Raw genomic sequence first — 14515 nt, forward strand, 5'->3', positions numbered from 1 at the left:
ACACTATTTTCACGCCATTGGGACAGCTACAACCGGAAGTTAAGGTTAGGGAAAATGTTCACCTTACCTGTTATAAAAATCACTCCAGGTCGTAGCTGTATCGAAGTGGCATGAAAAGATTGTGTCCCGGTTTGGGATATCAAATTCATTCAGAATACGAGAAACGCTCTTTTCACGGCACGTTGATTAAGCTACAACAGGAAGTTACTTTTTCATAGCAGGTTAGGAGAACTTAGGCAGCTGGTTWGGAGAATTAGGTTAGGGTTAGCGAAAATGCTCTCCTAACCTGCTACGCAAATAATTTCCGTTCGTAACTGTATCGAAAAGAGTGTGTCCAAATACAGCGCAGCATGGTTAAAGGTTTTGTTCTATCTGTGGTATGATGTGTCCCTTCAGAATGGTCGTTACAAGTTACCAAGTCATAAACCCCACCGATTTCTACAATATATTTTCCTAAAGTCTGATTTTAAACCTAACCTTTAACCACACTTCTAACATTATGCCTAACCCTAAACKTAAATGAAGACAAAAAAGCACTTTTTCCCACATGAATTTTTACGATATAAAAAGCAAATCAGCGTATCCCATTCGAATTCTCCAATGATTTACGTAAGTCAATGCGCAAACCTCCCAGAGTGCTGTTCGTTTTTTTTTTGCCATCTTGTCGAGTGGTRAGAGGAAGAGCAGAGCGGCRGTTAGCTTGCTGCTAGTAAGTAGGTTTGTGTCATAGCAGCAGCTCTAAATAGTGAGAGAACCAGAGGACGAGGAAGATAAACTTTCTTAAATTCAGGAATTTCTGTCTATCGGAGGATATAGATTCTATGTGAAGATTTGGAAGGGGATATGGACTTGTTTACATGATGTCGTACAGGCTTGTTTATAGGTAAGGATCGAACTAACGACACCGATAGCTATTATTTGGTTAGCTTTTAGCTACATTAGCTAGCCAGCTAAAAGGGAGAGTGGTGAACGGAGCCCGCCTCAGACTAAAGTGTTGGTAGCAGCTGGTGAGCGGTAACTGCAACAGGGGGCTGCTTGCAACTCCGGGGCCGGTACAATAACGCACGCAGGAGGCCAGGTTCGGAAGAACTGGAGGAGAGGAGGTGGTGATATCGGTATACTTGTCACAGAGACTAGCTAACGTTACCCTGTCCGATTTCGGGCGGGGGGCTGGTTCTTTTTTTTACAGACAATCTGCAACAGGAGAGGGGAGCAAGGAATATGTCGCATATTTGCCTGCTATAATCTGTGAATTCTTTAGCTAGCTCGTTAAAAGCTATCACTTATTGAGCTCAGACGAAACACTTATCAAGGAAATAGACAGTCACTTGAGTGACTAGCAAAGATATTCAACATGTCAAAAATGCCAGCAAAGAAGAAGAGTTGTTTTCAGATCACGAGTGTGACACAGGCTCAGGTGGCGGCCAGTAGCATCACGGATGACACCGAGAGTCTGGACGACCCGGACGAATCCAGGACCGAGGATGTGTCATCCAAAATATTCGACGTGTCCCTGGCCGATCCGGGAGTATGTGATCGAAGTTCATCCGAGGAGACTTTAAACAATGCAGGGGAAGTGGAGGCAGCTGTCATGGCCTTACATTTACTTCAAGAGGGGCAGCCAATGGCTGCAACAGGTCCTATTAATGGGGGCCATGCTCTTAGAAGTACAGGCCTGAGCCATGTCAACCCACACTTTTTAGGGGGCAGTGTTCCTGTACCAGCTGCGAGTCAGCCCTCCATTCCAACCTCGGCCACCCAGCAGCCGACAACAGTCAACGCTGGCCMTGCTGCGAATGTTTCCCCAAGTGTATCTCAGATGCCCCCCGCGGCGCCTAGCTCTACAACGACGACAAGCTGTAGTTCACGTTTCAGGGTCATAAAACTTGACCACAGTACAGGAGAGCCCTTCAGACGGGGCAGATGGACATGTATTGAGTTCTATGAGAGAGATTCTGAGGGCTCTAGCATGAGCAGGACTGTGGATAGCATAAAACACGCTGTCACCATTGACCACAATGCAGACAGTGGGCTAGGGACCACAGGAAGCAATGTGGTTGCTCCTAGTACTCTCTCCACACAGGCTCAGGAGTCCACAGGTGATAGTGGCTACTACACTTTCCACCATGGCCACCCTCCGGAGCTTCAGCAGCAAGGCTACAGCCTAGAGCCCCAGACAGGGAGCGGGGCGAATGCCTTACAGCCCACAGGGTACTCAGCGACGGTATCCCAGGCACAGGTCAACGTGCAGCCCGATGTCCCCCAAATGCTTCACACTATTGGCCACAACGGCATGCCCCAAGGTGGCATGCTGCAAAAATCCCCCCTTGTGCCTCTTGCCACGCAGGCCCAGCAGTTTGCCTACTCCGCTCATCCCTCTGGAATGCACCCCAGTCAGCTGGACTATCGACAGCAGCACTTAGCCCCTCTACAGCCTCAGGGCTCCAGCCCTCAAACCCACCCCATGGCCTCCCTCTCTGTGGGGCCTCTGTCGAGCCACGGCCCCTCGTCTGTCAACACCCCTCAGGCTGGGGAGCTGTCTGGGTCTTTGCACGGCGGGCCATTAGCMTCGACCCAGGGGCTGTTGCTGCAGGTAGCCAGCGGGGCCGTTTTGTCTCCTGCCCTACAGCAGCCGGTGAGTCATCCTCAGCCTTCAGGAGGAGTGGGCAGGGCCTCCGTTGTCCAGAATGTGCCTGCCACAGTGCCCAGTGCCACCAACACCCCCCCAGGCATGCCAAGCCAGGCCCCTGACCCAGGAGGACTCCCCCTGGCCCAGGTAGCTCACGGTGAGGCCACAGCTGGAGCAGTCRGGCAGGGTCTTCCCACGGCCAGCCAGGGGGACGACAGCCGCAGGAGGTCGGACACCCTACCTCAGCCCAATACAACCCCAGGAAAAGATGTCATGAGGTCTTTCATCCCTGAGAGCTTGCAGCTGGCCACTCCCACCGTCAACAGCCTGTTCGGGATAGCCATTCCCATGGATGGAGATGAGGATGGGTAAGAGATTTGTTTTAAATTCACTTCAAATGTTGGAGGGCCTAGCTCAATGTTCAAACCTTATCTGTGTAATGTAATGTCCAGACAAGGTGTTTATCCATTCACTCTCAATGTGGTGTCAATGGGCATCATGTTAAGATGTAAACAAAACTCAAGTGTTAGAAAACTGAGTAGCGCTGAGGGACTGAGGGCTGTTTCTGGAAGACTGCCATCATGTTATACATTCCCGTGGCATTCTGCAGCAGTGCGGTCATACTCAATGTTGTGTAGTGAAGGCTTCCTCTTGCCAAGGCTAGTGTGAGGTATGCTATTCCTGGAAATGTTTACTTGTATGTAAAAACATCTCTTGCGGTTGTGTTCAGAAGATAAATGTGGAGTTTGGGGGCGGAAGGGCAAGGTGGCAGGGGGGGACAAGGTGGCAGGGGGGAGAACTGCGCCAGAGAGAACTGGCATGGAGGAAGGAATCCTTTTTAATGTGTTTCATTAGTGCCTACTAGGGCTGATCCCGTTTTAGTAGACTAGTTGATTATTTTTTTTTGTATTACATTTAGTCGAGACCGCAGGAATTGCACACCAGTATCACCAGTAGTGCATTTGCCCTTATATCCCATAATTTCTAATCTTCTAATCTTCGTTTGGTTACTGTAATTTCTGTTAATGCATTAAATTTATTATTCTTATTCTTATTCTCATTCTTTTTAAAGTTGTCATTGTCGGAGTGGACACGTTGTTTGCGGAGTGCACAACCTAGGCTACACTTGTGAGAAACAAGTTTTTGTTTATTTCATTCCATTTACGACTTATCAATTTATTCATTGTGTTTTGTTTGGAACGCTCCTGTCAATGTTGAGTAAGGACTCGCACCTGATTACGCACAGAAGTATGCCTAGTCTACCTGGCCTGCATGCAAATGTAGGCTTATATATGTGCTCATTTGGAGATCTGATAGTATTTCTGAAAAAAAGTCACACTCAGATTCAGTGGAAATGTCATCAAATAGGCCTACCTCATTATTACTTAACCTTTGTGCAAATACAGCAGTGTCTGTCTGGAGAGCACTGAAACTGAGGGTCTAGTATATATTTTATGCAATGTTTGAAGTTCCTTGCACACAGGCCATGCGTAGCTGTATTTTTATCAGGATATTTTCTACCTGCAGGCTGCAWTGTTTTTATTTGTTGGCTTTATACAGGTTATTTTTTACATAGTTGGCAATAGAAATCAAGTTTTATTTGTCACATGTGCCCGAAATACAACAGGTGTAGGTAGACCTTACAGTGAAATGCTTGCTTACAAGCCCTTAACCAACAATACAGATTTAAGAAAATAAATGTATAACAAATAATTTAAGGAGCAACAATAAAATAACAGTAGCGWGGCTACAGTTGGAGTCAGGAGTTTACATACACCTTAGCCAAATACATTTAAACTCAGTTTTTCACAATTCCTGACATTTAATCCTAGTAAAAAGTCCCTGTTTTAGGTCAGTTAGGATCACCACTTTATTTTAAGAATGTGAAATGTCAGAATAATACTACAGAGAATGATTTATTTCAGCTTTTATTTCTTTCATCACATTCCCASTGGGTCAGAAGTTTACATACACTAAATTAGTATTTGGTAGCATTGCCTTTAAATTGTTTAACTTTGGTCAAACATTTTGGATAGCCTTCCACAAGCTTCCCACAATAAGTTAGGTGAATTTTGGCCCATTCCTCCTGACAGAGCTGATGTAACTGAGTCAGGTTTGTAAGCCTCCTTGCTCGTACACGCTTTTTTTTCTTCAGTTCTGCCCACAAATTTTCTATAGGATTGAGGTCAGGGCTTTGTGATGGCCACTCCAATACCTTGACTTTGTTGTCCTTAAGCCATTTTGCCACAACTTTGGAAGTATGCTTGGGGTCATTGTCCATTTGGAAGACCCATTTGCAACCAAGCTTTAACTTCCTGACTGATGTCTTGATGTTTCTTCAATATATCCACATACTTTTCCTTCTCATGATGCCATCTATTTTGTGAAGTGCACCAGTCCCTCCTGCAGCAAAGCACCCCCACAACATGATGCTGCCCCTCGTGTTTCACGGTTGGGATGGTGTTCTTCGGCTTGCAAGCCTCCCCCTTTTTCCTTCAAACAAAACAATGGTCATTATGGCCAAACAGTTCCATTTTTGTTTCATCAGACCAGAGGACATTTCTCCAAAAAGTACGGTCTTTGTCCCCATGTGCAGTTGCAAACCGTAGTCTGGCTTTTTTATGGTGGTTTTGGAGCAGTGGCTTCTTCCTTGCTGAGCGGCCTTTCAGGTTATGTCGATATAGGACTCGTTTTACTGTGGATATAGATACTTTTGTACCTGTTTCCTTCAGCATCTTTACAAGGTCCTTTGCTGYTGTTCTGGGATTGATTTGCACTTTTCGCACCAAAGTACGTTCATCTCTAGGAGACAGAACGTGTCTCCTTCCTGAGCGGTCTGCGTGGTCCCATGGTGTTTATACTTGCATACTATTGTTTGTACAGATGAATGTGGTACCTTCAGGCATTTTGGAAATTGCTCCCAAGGATGAGGTCTTTCTGAGGTCTTTGCTGATTTCTTTTGATTTTCCCATGATGTCAAGCAAAGAGGCACTGAGTTTGAAGGAAGGCCTTGAAATACATCCACAGGTACACCTCCAATTGACTCAAATGATGTCAATTAGCCTATCGGAAGCTTCTAAAGCCTTGACATCATTTTCTGAAATTTTCCAAGCTMTTTAAAGGCACAGTCAAACTGATCCAGTGGAATTGTGATAGTGAAATAATCTGTCTGTAAACAATTGTTGGGAAAAATTACTTGTGTCATGCACAAAATAGATGTCCTAACCAACTTGCCAAAACTATAGTTTGTTAACACGATATAAAAAACAAGTTTTAATGACTCCAACCTAAGTATATGTAAACTTCCGACTTCAACAGGGGGTACCGGTGCAGAGTCAATGTGCGGGGGCACCAGTTAGTTGAGGTAATATGTAGGTAGAGGTAAAGAAGTTACTTTTACATTTGTGTAATTTTAATATAGTTATTAATCACAATTCAATGATTTTGAGATATGAGGTCTTTTATTATAAATTAAACTGTTACATTTTTAAATAAGCATATGAAAACCATAACATGCAGATCAGTAGAAATGGTAAGATAAATGGCACTCCAAATGGAGAAGGTTGCCAACCCCTGGTGTAGCCTATTACCAGCAACTCCGGGAGCTAATGGCAGAATCTGTGAAGGCCAGCAGCAGCGGGAAGAGGAYGTTCGGGAACAGGTTTTTTTCTTCTGGTTAGGCTATCTTGATCTCTGGCTCCCTCTTGAGTCGTTTGTGTGTCATTATTTAATCACAGTGTGCTTAAAGCATCAGACAAGCTCCGTAGTCTACATATAGTTGATTTTATAAAAACACACAGTGTGAGTATGTTAGAGTGTTGGGCCAGTAACCGAAAGGTTGCTGGATTGAATCCCCGAGCTGACATGGTAAAAATCTGTCGTTCTGCCCCTGAGCAAGGCAGTTTACCCACTGTTCCCCGGGCGCCGAAGACATGGATTGTCTTTTTCCCTTATATGGAAAAATAAAATTCAGAGAAGTCCATTGGTCGATTTTATATTATATTTTTGTCGGGGACAGCCCTAGTGCCTACTAAAACACAGGATAACAACTCACTTTGTTATAGACACACAGAACCCCATATTTACCCCCCCCCCCCCCCCCCCTTTTTGTGTTGAGGCTCTTAAATAAATTACACTAAAAGTAATACTCTCTGAGTATGGAGCCCTGTGTTTTGTTCTCTGGATCTTTTCCTAGCATGACACCTCATAAATAGGGGGTAGAGAGGGAGGAATAATGATGGACAGAGCAAGTTGTTGCCAGTGTAATGTCATCGGGGAACAGCCCGTGCCCATTTTCTAATCGTTCTCGGATGTTGGCCKTGACATCAGTGGAGCCCTATAAAACTGACCATGGAGCCATGATGGCAGCAGGTCTGCATCTAAAGTTACACCTTGTTCACTACTGTTGACCAGAGTCCTATAGAGAATAGGGTGTCATTTGGGAAGCAGGGTGTCTGTGGAGAGGACAGGCCRACGGGTGTGCTCCAGTCAGCAATGAGATGACATGGCTGGATTGAGTCTCTGTCAACTGTTTAGCTCAGTTCTATCATGGCCTGCCCTGGCTGATGTTGACATGGGATTTTCTCAGTCCTTGAAATCGCTCACATTTCAGACTGATTCTTGATCACTTGTACTCACTGTTTATTGACTTTTGGAGGCTCTCRAAGAGGCTTCCTATAGATTCTCACAAACACGTGTGTATTATGTTCCTGTGCTGAAGTTTGGTTAACCTTGGAGTGTGTGCTGGGAGGCTAGCCTGTGTGTATCCTAAAGGGGAGATAGCAGGCTAGCAGAGCCAGCTAGGCTCTAGATTATTATGTTATCAGCTAATATTCAGATAAAGTATATAAAACTTCCTGACAATTCAAAATTATCCAAACGTAAGAAACACTTCTCAAATCACGTCGCATCTTCTAGGGAGAGACATGTTTACTCCTACAGTCAGAGACACATTGTTCTGTACACAATTTCAACTCCTATGTGAAACCAGGTCAGGGCCAAGTCTCATTGTTTGTTCTGGTCTTTATTAAAACAACGCTGGGTGACGCAGTACGACTGCGGAGCGATTGAGTCTTCAGTTTGGAAAGGTTGGCATCTTCTATGCTCAATGCTGTCCTTTTTAGCCAAATAAACCAGTGAGGATGCCCTTGGGACAAATTGGCTTCATTCAACAGAATGGTATGGTCTTCAATTGAATTATAACTCCCTGGATAGATTCCCCTCAGCCTGACTCTCAATTGCGAGGTTAGTGGGGCGTAGTAGTTGGATCCTAATTTAGGATTACATCTTCATCGGCAATCAATTATTTAACCTGTTTTTATCACAGATTTTTTTTTTTTTTTTTAGATAAATACCTTGGCTACTCTTAAGAGGAAAACCCAGTAACTAGGCAACACCGACTTAAGGTACATTCAGGCCTTATGCCGTCATGTGGTCACTCCAGGACCCAGCATTGGGTCCTGTGCCCCTGTGGTGGCCCTACTTAACAAAGTGACTGGTTTTAGTGTGTGCATGTGAGCCACGCCCCTTCTGTGTCACCGCTGAGACCCCCACCCTTATATTGATTAGTGGGCCTGCTGCTCTGATTGGCCTTTCTAACTATGTACTCTGGCTCTTCCCCTTTCCTCCAATGGAACACCATACATTGACTCAGTACAAGTACCCCCGGATGCCGAGCAGTTGCCATACCAGGCGGTGATGCAACCGGTCAGGAGGCTCTCGATGGTGTGGCTGTAGGACTTTTGGAGGATCTGACGACCAATGCCAGATCTTTTCATTCTCCTGAGGGGGGAAATGGCATTGTCGTGCCCTCTTCACGACTGTCTTGGTGTGTTTAGACTATGATAGTGTATTGGTGTTGTGGACACCAAGGAACTTGAAACTCTCGACCCGCTCCACTACAGCCTTGTCGATGTGTATGGGGGCATGTTCGGCCCTCCTTTTCCTGTAGTCCACGATCATCTCCTTTGTCTTGCTCACGTTGCGGGAGAGCTTGTTGTCCTAGCACCACTCTGCCAGGTCTCATGTCGGTGATCAGGCCTACCACCGTCAGCAAACTTAATGATGCTGTTGGAGTTGCGCTTGGCCACGCAGTCATGGGTGAACAGGGAGTATAGGAGGGGAGTAAGCACGCACCCCTGAGGGACCCCTATGTTGAGGATCAGTATGGCAGATGTGTTGTTGCCTACCCTTACCACCWGCCTACCCTTACCAACACAGTGGTTGGAGGGGAAAGGTCAGCGTGCAAACCTGTACATTGTATTCCTTGATGTATAGTTTGCATGCATGTACGGGAGTAGTTCACCTGGACAATTGTTTCGGCCTGCTTTGACAGCCGGGCTCCTGTGAGCGGAGGTAGTGTTGAGTGAGTGCGACATGAAAGCATCCATGGTGTGGTAGAGAGATGGGCAGTCTTTAATCAATGGGACTCCGTCATATTTCATATCTCCTCTCGAGTTATGCTGTGGCCCTTTTCCTACCCCATGCTGGAGCCCATCACTGTCAGTTATTTTACCCCGGGCAGTTTCTTTGCCCCCCCCCCCCATCACTAAAAATAAGTTTGTTGGCACTTGGACAAAAAAAAAAGTTTCCTCTCGTATCCTCATTGTGGATGGCCTCCTTGAACAACAACTATGACTGGGTTGTCAGAGGAACCTGTCACTTGGATTATTAAGGGATGTTTTGAGTGTACGTGTGAGTTGAGGAACAACTAGATCAGTTTGTTGTTAGTTCCTCTTCTTGTGAATGTCAGGCGGTTTGGGCTATGATATCAATCCCACTCTGAACTGTTTTGGACGTGCACCATTTGTCATATTGATCAACCCACTCTGCCTCTCTCTGTGTGTCTGATTATGGACCAGGGGACCTGCTAGACTCTTGAGACAGAAAATATACAGCATGTCAAATCACCGCAGTGATGAATACAAAACCACAGTCTTTGTTYGAGAGGAGAGGGAGGCTTTATCAACCGTGTAGGGGAACCACCCTCTGGGGCTTTTTAGGTTCACATTGAGTGGAGACAGAGGGTGAAAAATATAGAGGCCGCACTGAGGGTTATTCTCAGYAATTTTAAATCTGACATTCCTAAATGAGCAATGTAAATTATTGGGTGCATTTTATTCTCTGCTCAGATCGGTCTTAAAGGAATTTACTTTCCTGCTTTGATGTCTTTTTTTTCTTTTTTTTCGTCAAACTACATCCTCGGTTTTTTAAAACTTTAGTTTCTAATGTTTCATCTTGTCAGCGTTGTGCACTTCCTGTTCCTCCTCTTGTGCTGAGCTTCTGCAGGGCAACGGACGTGACTCATACTGGCGGAGTAGAGATTCACTAATCTGACACCGTTTCACAACAGACTAGTATTTAATCAGTGCGTGTGTGTGTTTTGTCATTCACCAAGTGGTGTAAATCCTGCCTGTTATTTGGTGACCGAGCAATTTGGGTGACCTCACTCCTTTCCTACTCTCCTTTTAGTTATAGTTTCCATGGTACAGATTTAGGATAATGTTATGCACTGTTGGTTCTTATCAACTCTGACGCAAATTATGTAACGTGGCATATCTTGGCCTTTGCGAGCCACTTACCTACCTGCTATGCCTTCAAGGGTGTGGTGACTAATGTATACTAAGCCAAGGGATTAATTTAAAAAAAGGATGCGGTAAGACGCCACATGAAACCTACCCTGACAACATAATCATGGTGCATTCATTCTCAAATCCCTCTCTCTGCGTCGTCCCTTTCATTCAGAAATGCAACGTTGACAGCCACCTAAAGCCTATGGTTGCTTTGATTTCCATAAAGGTTGGCTCAGGGCATCCAGTGTGTTGTCTAAAGGGTCTGTCACAGAGTACGGTATGTAAAGGAGGTTGTGTGTGTGACTTGTCACACTCGTATGTTAGCTGCAGCGCAGATGAGGCCYGGGATTCTTGGGCCCTGTAGTCATTTAGTAATGGTATGTACAGTTCAGGCCTGCATTATTAGCGGTCTAAGCACAGCTTTAAAGATTTCAGGATACAAGTTATGTGTGGAGTGTCACATGCCGCCTGGCTGCACAAAGCCTTTTAACTGAAGCGTTTCACTGGGTGTCCTGTTCGTTCGCTGCCACTGTATGTGGCACAGGCAGGAATGAACTGTGATGCGCTGTATCAGCCCAGTCTGTCATATTGCCGTGCTCTCTTGCCTGAGCTCTGCACTCTTGCCTGCGCTCTGCTCTCTTGCCTGCGCTCTGCACTCTTGCCTGCGCTCTGCTCTCTTGCCTGCGCTCTGCTCTCTTGCCTGCGCTCTGCTCTCTTGCCTGCGCTCTGCTCTCTTGCCTGCGCTCTGCCTCTGCCTGCGCTCTGGCCTCTCTTGCCTGCGCTCTGCTCTCTTGCCTGCGCTCTGCTCTCTTGCCTGCGCTCTGCTCTGCTGCACAGTGGCTGCCTCACACTTCTCATCAGCCCTCTGCTGTGCAACAGGCCTGCTCATTGGACCCCAGGCATTCACTGGGGAGTGACTGACTGTGTTTAAAGGGAATTGTCTGGACACGCTAGAGTAGACCTGAGGGGGACCAACAGGGAGTTCAGTGTGTCACGCTCATGCTTCAGGACCCAATTCTGTGCTTTATTTAACCGGCAGAGTCAATGAACTAGACCCTGATTTGGTGAAATCGAGCAGATGGCGTGTCTTTTGTACCGGTTACCATGCTAATGTTATCAGTTACTTGTTGTACTCCAGCTGAGTAGGCTAGGCTGTGTAGGCCTATATAGTAGCTGTTTTTCTCACTTGGATTGACTCATTGTGACAGTGTCAGCAAAGATGCACAAGAAATTCATCACCTTTTGGCACAGAGCTGTTTCTAATCTGTGGAACATTTTTGGCACCCACCTTTCACTGAATTAACGTTTAGCCAGATACTGGGGAGCCATCTGTCTGGTAACACTGTGTGCAGTTGAGTCAGAAGACCCCCCCCCACCCCCCCACGCCCGCCAACGGTGACCCACCTCACCCTCCTCCACATCCTGACCCCTAAAGAACAGAGGCAGGGATGGTTGGTGGCTAGCAGCACAGCTGTTACAGCTGGCCCCCTACTGAGAGTCACGTCCTTGAGCCATCCAATCTCTCCACATCTCCCAGAGCGTAATGCATCGGCTCTTATGAGACTACCCGTACTTCTGCAGGGCTCACTGTTTTATTTGACTCCCCATCCAGCTGACTCACTCTGCCTCAGTCATCCGTCTCTGTGCACTGAGCTCACATTACCTCTGGTTCATATCCTGTATGGATATTTTCCCAAGGAAGTAGTAGCGCAGGGAATGGCGGAGGCCGCTACGCTGGATGAGGAATACCAGACAATGGAGGCCACCTGGCCTCAAGTCACTTGCATTGCATTCTGTGTACAGGATCGTTCTATGTTTTCCTGCTTAAGAGAACAGGGTCTTGTGTATGTGGCTTGTGGTTATGTTTTTTTGGGGGGGGAATTTAGGGAGGGGGGAAATTATCCAGTTTTACAGAGGATTCACTCAGCTGAGTGACCTGAGTATGAGTGGCTGCATTCATATTCTGTTCACACCACATTTCGAAAGAGGTTTAGGCCCCCAAAATGAGAAAAATAACGTTGAATATGTTAACTCCGCCTCAGGTTTTTTCCAGGTAACATGTTGACACATTTGACCTGTCAGGGTAAATGTATTCAAGTTAGTTTTGTTTAGGTTGTGTTTTACAACTGTTACCCAATAAGAAATGTACTTCAAATATTCTCTTTATTTAACCTAATCTGAAATACAATACATAAATTATGTAAAAGAACCATTTCACTCATCACCTTTATATAATATTTTAAGTATTTGGTAACCGCTGCCAATGGGTATAACCCTTAAGAACACTGATTTTTTTCATTTGTAAAATGGTATTGTTGTGCAAAGCCTCTCTATTTACTGAAGTGCTCGTTTCTAAATCCCCTGTCAAGCAGGCATCATGGGGCCAAGACTCTCTTTTTAAAGGTTGTCATTATGATGCGCRCTCTTCAGTGAATAGCACAATAAAGATCTTGTATTTCTTGGTACTGTTTTGATTACCCACGGTTCGGGCCAGATCCAATACATAATATTAGCCTGGACAGGTGTGCCCCAAGGCTGTATCCTAGGACCAATACTTTTCTGCTCTCAGTTCACTTGTAGGTGTCTGCAATAACTCTGTTTTGATGAATGTGACTTTACCTGCCAGTCAAGTGCAGCAGTGCTCTAAATACAATTGTTTTCTTGTAATTATCTGACAAGGCAATGCCAAAGGGATGCACAAAGTTTCTGGTCACGTTTCCCATGCGGACTCTGGGCTATAGGTCACCCAGATAGTAAGCGTTATTTTGTGGCCTCKGCCTGACAGCATTCCCAAACCTTCTCACACATACCTAAAGCAATTATTTCACTGCAGTCTCTACATTTTAGCATATATTTAATCCAATAATGTTTGATGTAAGCAGGAGAGGCTATTTCTTGTGTAGGGTGCTATCCCACTCTAAATATAATCAAGTGGGATGGAACAAATTGGCCACGTTAGCTACCACCAGCGACGTGATACAGCTGCTCAGTGGGAAGCCCCTTGATACAACACTGGTCATTTACACCGGCTTGTTGTTACGTTAGCTAATTGTCATGTCACTGTGACATCCAGATACTAGATGGTGACCAATACTACAAGTTATTTCTCCCTCGCCCATCAAAACAAACATCTCTTTATTTTACAAGTTTTAAATATCTCMGAGTTCACTTTTTCTCCCCTTCTCTCTTAGAACTTATTCTCCATTTCTGTCTGGTATCATTCGTCCGTTAATAAACTCATTCTGGGCACTAGGGGTGTCTGACTGCCTCGTTTTWAAAAATCAGTAATTTGGTTTCTTACTCTGGTTGTTACCAAGTGACCTCTTCACAGCTGCTCTCCGAGGTATTTGTTGAAGTGAAACTTGCAAGCGAAAATGCCTCTTTACAGCTCTTACTTGAGGTAAGAGCGAGACTCAGAGGCGCGGTGAAAAATAAATCTGTCATGAGCTAAAATATATACAGTGCATTCGGAAAGTATTCATACCCCTTCCCTTTTTATACATTTTGTTACGTTACAGCCTTATTCTAAAATGGATTAAACAGGTTTTTCCCCCTCATCAATTTATACACAATACCCCATAACAACAAAGCGAAAACAGGTTTGTAGACATTTTTGCAAATGTATTAACAATAAAAAAAAAAACCTTATTTACATAGTTATTCAGACCCTTTGATCATCCTTGATGTTTCTACAACTTGATTTTAGTCCACCTGTGGTAAATTCAATTGATTGGACAGGATTTGGAAAGGCACACACCTGTCTATATAAGGTCCCACAGTTGACAGTGCATGTCAGAGCAAAAACCAAGCCATGAGCTCGAAAGAATTGTCTATAGAGCTCCGAGACAGGATTGTGTTGAGGCAGAGATCTGGGGAAGAGTACCAAAAAATGTCTGCAGCATTGAAGGTCCCCAAAAACACAGTGGCCTCCATCATTCTAAAATGGAATAAGTTTGGAACCACCAWGACTCCTCCTAGAGCTGGCCGCCTGGCCAAACTGAGCAGTCGGGGGAGAAGGGCCTTGGTCAGGGAGGTGAACAAGAACCCGATGGTCGCTCTGACAGAGCTCCAGAGTCCCTCTGTGGAGATGGTTGTCCTTCCGGGAAGATTCTCCCATCTCTGCAACACTCCACCAATCAGGCCTTTATGGTAGAATGGCCAGACAGACGCTACACCTCAGCAAAAGCCCACTTGGAGTTTGCCAAAAGGCACCTAAAGACTGGCAACATGAGAAACAAAATTCTCTGTTCTGATTGATCTCTTTGGCCTGAAWGCCAAGCGTCATGTCTGGAGGAAACCTGTCACCATCCCTATG

The 14515-nt window shown here is 45.4% G+C and overlaps 1 protein-coding gene across 1 annotated transcript in view; it reads left to right on the forward strand.

Annotated features, from left to right (window-relative positions):
• The first annotated feature begins 652 nt into the window (after positions 1-652).
• The window catches only part of LOC112069809 (TSC22 domain family protein 2), a 53089-nt gene continuing 39226 nt past the window's right edge, over positions 653-14515 (forward strand). The window contains exon 1 of the mRNA XM_024137181.2: positions 653-2997. Within this exon, the coding sequence (XP_023992949.1) occupies positions 1355-2997 (1643 nt within the window). The 5' untranslated portion in view covers positions 653-1354. The remainder of the gene's footprint in view (positions 2998-14515) is intronic.

The sequence above is a fragment of the Salvelinus sp. IW2-2015 genome, unplaced genomic scaffold, assembly GCF_002910315.2.
Source record: "Salvelinus sp. IW2-2015 unplaced genomic scaffold, ASM291031v2 Un_scaffold1124, whole genome shotgun sequence".
NCBI classification, from domain to species: Eukaryota; Metazoa; Chordata; class Actinopteri; order Salmoniformes; family Salmonidae; genus Salvelinus; species Salvelinus sp. IW2-2015.